The sequence below is a fragment of the Crocodylus porosus genome, unplaced genomic scaffold, assembly GCF_001723895.1.
Source record: "Crocodylus porosus isolate Cpor-Errol unplaced genomic scaffold, CroPor_comp1, whole genome shotgun sequence".
Taxonomy (NCBI): domain Eukaryota; kingdom Metazoa; phylum Chordata; order Crocodylia; family Crocodylidae; genus Crocodylus; species Crocodylus porosus.
Window position 1 is genome coordinate 105,725,189 of NW_017728947.1, and position 4,897 is coordinate 105,730,085.

Sequence of the window (4,897 nt, forward strand, 5' to 3'; positions counted from 1 at the left end):
GCCTTTTCTATATATTTGAGCAATTAAGCAGCCCAGTAGCAGCTGCTAAGGAGTTCGACTAAGTGCAAACCTGACAAAGACTTCTGTACAGGTCTCCTGGCATCCGTGTTGACATTCTGAAACACCATCTGCAATTTAAAACTGCAACGGGACACTTGGATCCAACAAGTTAGGTGAGTGTGTTTCTGTGTTGGCTCCATGTCACTGCTCACGATTAAACTAGGAGGCTTTTGCGAAGGAGACAACACAGAATAAATATGTATTTCTATTGTTGCCATTAGAAATAAGGAATGCTACCACAGTAGGAAAGGTTACACATGGTAGAATACGGGCACCTAATATGCATGCACCTAAGTGCATATACATACGTAGTTTACATACCCACACATAGGTTCATGAAGGTTTCACCATGGCCCACTTGCCCTGATGTTAAGCTTTAGAAAGATGTTGCAAAATTCTAGGTTAACAGGAGTTTAGATCATCAGGCTTCTATATATTTCCTAGGTTCCCTAGTAGTATACTGGTTGCATAACTCCATTGACTTTAGTCAACACAAATTTATTGAAGCTGATGATGTGGCTTGGTGCATGCAATCCTATTTTCTTGAGTGCAGTCTGTTGTTCAAGGTTAAATGTCAGTGCCTGAGGTTTTTACATGGGCAACTATCTGCAATGCCAGCTTGAGCAGTGTAGGGTTTCGGGTTTTGATTCACCCTTTTAGTCTGTTTCCACCTCTCTTCTGTACTGGGGAGCTGCACCTGAGAGGGTGGTTGATTCCTTCCCCAGTGGGCTTTACCAGGGGGAAGGAGTGATGGTGAGGGAGCAAGTTTCATAGGAACTTGGCTGATGGTTGTTGCCTGTGTGGGGCTGAGCTGAGGCACTTTTCAGATGCCTGGGCCAGACCCTTCCATGTCTAGGAACATCCATTTTCAAGGCCTCATTGACAAGGTAGCTGCCCCTTGCAATGAGCATGGGTGGGAGGTGGCATGCATTGTCAAACATTTAGAGTCTGCAGAGCAAACACATGTGTCATATATTCCCGGTATTTGTAATAGGTGTGCTATTGTAGAGTCCCCTGGCAGGAGAAAGGTTTGACTGTCTGAAGATCAGTGGTCCATAGAGGGTGGGGAGGGAAGGAAGCAGTCAACTAGGGACCATTTTAGAGGCAAAGATGGTGAATTCTCCCCAATTATCATCAACTACTCCTTGTCCTCATCTGCTCCTGAAACTGTTGGTCATTTTAATGGGCTTTTCAATGGGTTATGAGCAGGAGAACTTGGATGTAAGGCTCAGTTCAAAGACCATGTTTTAAATCCATTATGGATTCATACCTAAATAGGCCATATTGTGGCTGGCCCCTACATGTGTGTGCTAGCAGATTGGTAGGATCCATCAACTCTTGGCAGCTTCAAGACAATTCCAGATTTCTGTGAGACGTGCAGCTTCCCTTGGCCTCTGCTGTTCTCTTCTGGCTGGGGTGTTTGGTGAGCAGGGCTGTTTGGCTGCTGTCTCCGTTCCCGTGCCTTCAGCTCTCCCCTAGTTCTGAATGAAGCTGGAGCTCAACTTCTGTAGGGCAGCCACTGTTTTTGCTCTGCCTGGGGAGTGGAGAAAGCAGTGTTCTGTGTGGCTTGGCAAAACCCACAACTAAAATTAAGGCTGCTGTTACAAACCTACTGCTATGTGAACCTAGTCAGCACCACCTGGATTGTGAGGCGGGAGGGATAGGATGTCCCATCTTCTCCTTGCTGGCAAGACAAGTGGCTAAAGGGAACGGTACCATTTTGTCCCCAGTCCCAGCACGGCAGACACGCACACTATGCCAAAAGCATCAACTCCCCAGGTCGGGAAAAGCAGGTCCACTCCTCTCACCTTTCTCGGCCTTCTTTCCATCTCAGCGCACAGCATGAAGCTCCATCACGTGGTCCTGGGCTCTGTGCCCCTCCTGATACTGGCTGGCTGTTTCAGCGCGCTGAAGACCTCCAACATTAACCTGCGCACGTTCATTGGCTGCGCTGTGCGTGAGTTCACCTTCCTGGCTAGGAAGCCCGGTTGTAGGGGGCTGCGTATCACCACGGATGCCTGCTGGGGACGCTGTGAGACTTGGGAGGTGAGTATACCAGAGGAGTGTGTAAGGGATGTATGTGGCCCAAGGAGCTGGCACTAAACAGCTTGACACTTCATGTATTGTTTTCCAAATAGAAATTGGTAAGAGGTGCAGTGGGCAGGTGTCATTATTCCCTTGGCATCGGGGGGGGCTGGACTTGTTGTGGAGACCCTAGGCTTAGGACTCAGCAGCTCTGTATTTGGTTCCCAGCTATGCCATAGATTTTCTGTGTGCCCTGAGCATGTCTCAGCCTCTCTCTCTCACGTGAAAAACCTTTCTTCCCCTAGGCAAATCATGCTTTGATGTTAAGATCTTTGGAACGGGGGCTTCCCTTGCAATGCCTTTGTGTAGCATCTAGTAGAGTGGGGCATCTCGGCGCTGCTATAATGCAAACAAATAACGACAAGAACATGAACGTGCTGAGTATACAAGTATGAAGGCAAAGACACTGCTGTGGTGAATGGTAGTCTTAATATAAGTGCCAGGAGCTGAAAAGTTTGCCTTGAGCCATTAATTTTAACCACTGTCTATGAGACGCACACACATCATGTGGTAATGTTAATAATGTGCTTACGTAATACCCTCGTTATGCAATTTGAAAGCTTCTTGCAACCTAAACGCTTAGGGGAAAGAGTCCTTTTTTACTTTACTGGAAGAAAATCCCTTTGAGATTAAAATGGAGCCCACGGATCATGAGTAATATGTTTTGTTCCAAAAAAACCCAAATCCCAATGGCAATGTCTGGTTCTAAGTTGCCCTCATTCAAATCGCACCCTTGTATGAAAACGAGGGGGTTCTGTTGTAGGGGGGCGGAGAGAGGGGGGGATGACGGAAAACAAGTCTATACACACACGGGAGATGAAGCTCATGACTAATTTTAGCTTTCTTTAATGAAAAGATTCAGTGGGCCAGGCCCTGATGTCCTTCTCAGGGAAAATCACATTGATTCAAGGGATTCCTTTTGCCCAAGCAAAGCCAAGGACCTCTTCCTTCCAGTAACGAAAGGCGAGGAGGAGCCAACTATTTCTGAGGTTTAGCCTTGACTTTCCTACACCTTCTTTCACTGCCAGGGGGAGGGAAGATGAGCTGCTGCTTGCTGGTGGAGGAGATGAGGTGGGGATTCCTCCTCCTTAACCAAGGGATCCTTTGAGGTGATGTCTACACTGCGTTGGGCAGGGCTAGGAAGTGCCACCACAAAAACCAGCCCTCTCGCAACACTGACTGGTGTTGCGCAAACACAGCTGGAGACCCCTCACATTCCCATTCTCTCCAATGGGCTGGGCTCTGTCTCCCAGTCCCTGCTCTTCCTGAGCCACAGACGTATTTCATGGGACATGTTATTTGGCTGGGGAAGCTGGTTCAGAGGGAGGAAGGGGCACCTGTGGCATTTGCATTCCACCCCTTTCCCGCAACATTTGTGGTGGCATTTCCAAATGAAAAAAGAATTCGGCTCGTGTGGCTTTTTTTTCAAGTGAAATCTCAGCAGAAAGGAGAGACTTTGCAGGCAATATTTCGGTTAGTTGAAACTCCAGAGTTGAGAAAAACAGAAGATTTTTTTCAAGCAGCCCGAGTCCAAAGAAATCTTAGCTAAGTGAACTAGAATCAGTAGCAGGCCTGGACCTCCTGCAGGACTAAGAAATGTTCCTTGATATGCTCTGTGTGTCTGCTCCTGTCTACCCATTGTGTGGAGGTTCGTGATCAATCCCGTTGAAGTAACCAGGGCTTGGTGGGAGGAGGGGGCTGTAGGATCTTCATAGACTTCCTGCTTACCTGCCTCCCCTTCACCTGGCCTGTGTCTAATGTCAGCATTTTCCCTCCTGCTAACAGAAGCCTATTCTGGATCCCCCTTACATCGAATCTCACCATCGAGTCTGCACTTACAATGAGACAAAGCTGGTGACAGTGAAGCTGCCAAGTTGCGCTCCTGGTGTGGACCCCTTCTACACGTTCCCTAAGGCCATACGGTGCGACTGTGGTGTCTGCTCTACTGCAACAACCGAATGCGAGACTTTTTGAGCCCTCCTTCCCCGGGTGCACAGCTGCCTTGGCTATTGCGGGCCAGATTCTGCCCTGATGTTACACCACTTTCACGCCAGCATTGCAGGAGGTGTAAATCAGCACAGAATGTGACCGCTGAGTCTTACCGCTTCTAAGCACTAACTCTTCAGCACAGTAAAGGCATACTCTTCTCTTCTCTTCGCAGCCAGTTTAGAGAACTATTAACGTAGTATTGTAATAAGGAGCCTTACGACAATATGTCATGTGGAAAGTTATGATGCAGTTTCTTTTACCCAGAGGCATTTCACAGTATTTGAACTCACCTCATGCACAAAGCACACATTTAATAAGCAGCCCAAAACACCTACAAGTGGAGAACAACAGTGTTAAGGTAACAACAGCTTTGTTCATTTTGGTTTTTATTTCTTCTATTCTTGAGCTTGGGAATGTAAATGTACTCGGCAGAATTCCCTCGGTGCCCTTATAGACCAGCTTCCTTTCTCACTGACACGGGTTACAATCGGGAACAATGCCACCAAAATACTTAAAAACTAGTGTCAGTAGTGAGACCAGGGCTTAGCTCTGGTTCATCAGGCGTATAAATTCATTAATACAAAGCTGTAACAACCTCTGTCACAGCAAAGCACTTAAGCACAAACTTATACTTTAAGCATGTGTTTAAGAGCTTTGCTTAATTGGGGCCACTGTACGTAAAATCTCATATCACGCCACTCATAAGGAAACCACCTCAGTCTTTGAAGAAAAAACACTGAAAGCCTGAAAGAGAAAATCACAT

At 47.1% G+C, this 4,897-nt stretch overlaps 1 protein-coding gene across 1 annotated transcript; it reads left to right on the forward strand.

Annotated features, from left to right (window-relative positions):
- Positions 1–1,859: 1,859 nt before the first annotated feature.
- Positions 1,860–4,467, forward strand: GPHB5 (glycoprotein hormone beta 5). The gene is made up of 2 exons (XM_019550850.1): positions 1,860–2,106; positions 3,931–4,467. Exons 1-2 carry the CDS (start codon positions 1,903–1,905, stop codon positions 4,117–4,119), a joined length of 393 nt encoding a protein of 130 aa, XP_019406395.1. The 5' UTR covers positions 1,860–1,902; the 3' UTR covers positions 4,120–4,467.
- The last annotated feature ends 430 nt before the right edge of the window (positions 4,468–4,897 follow it).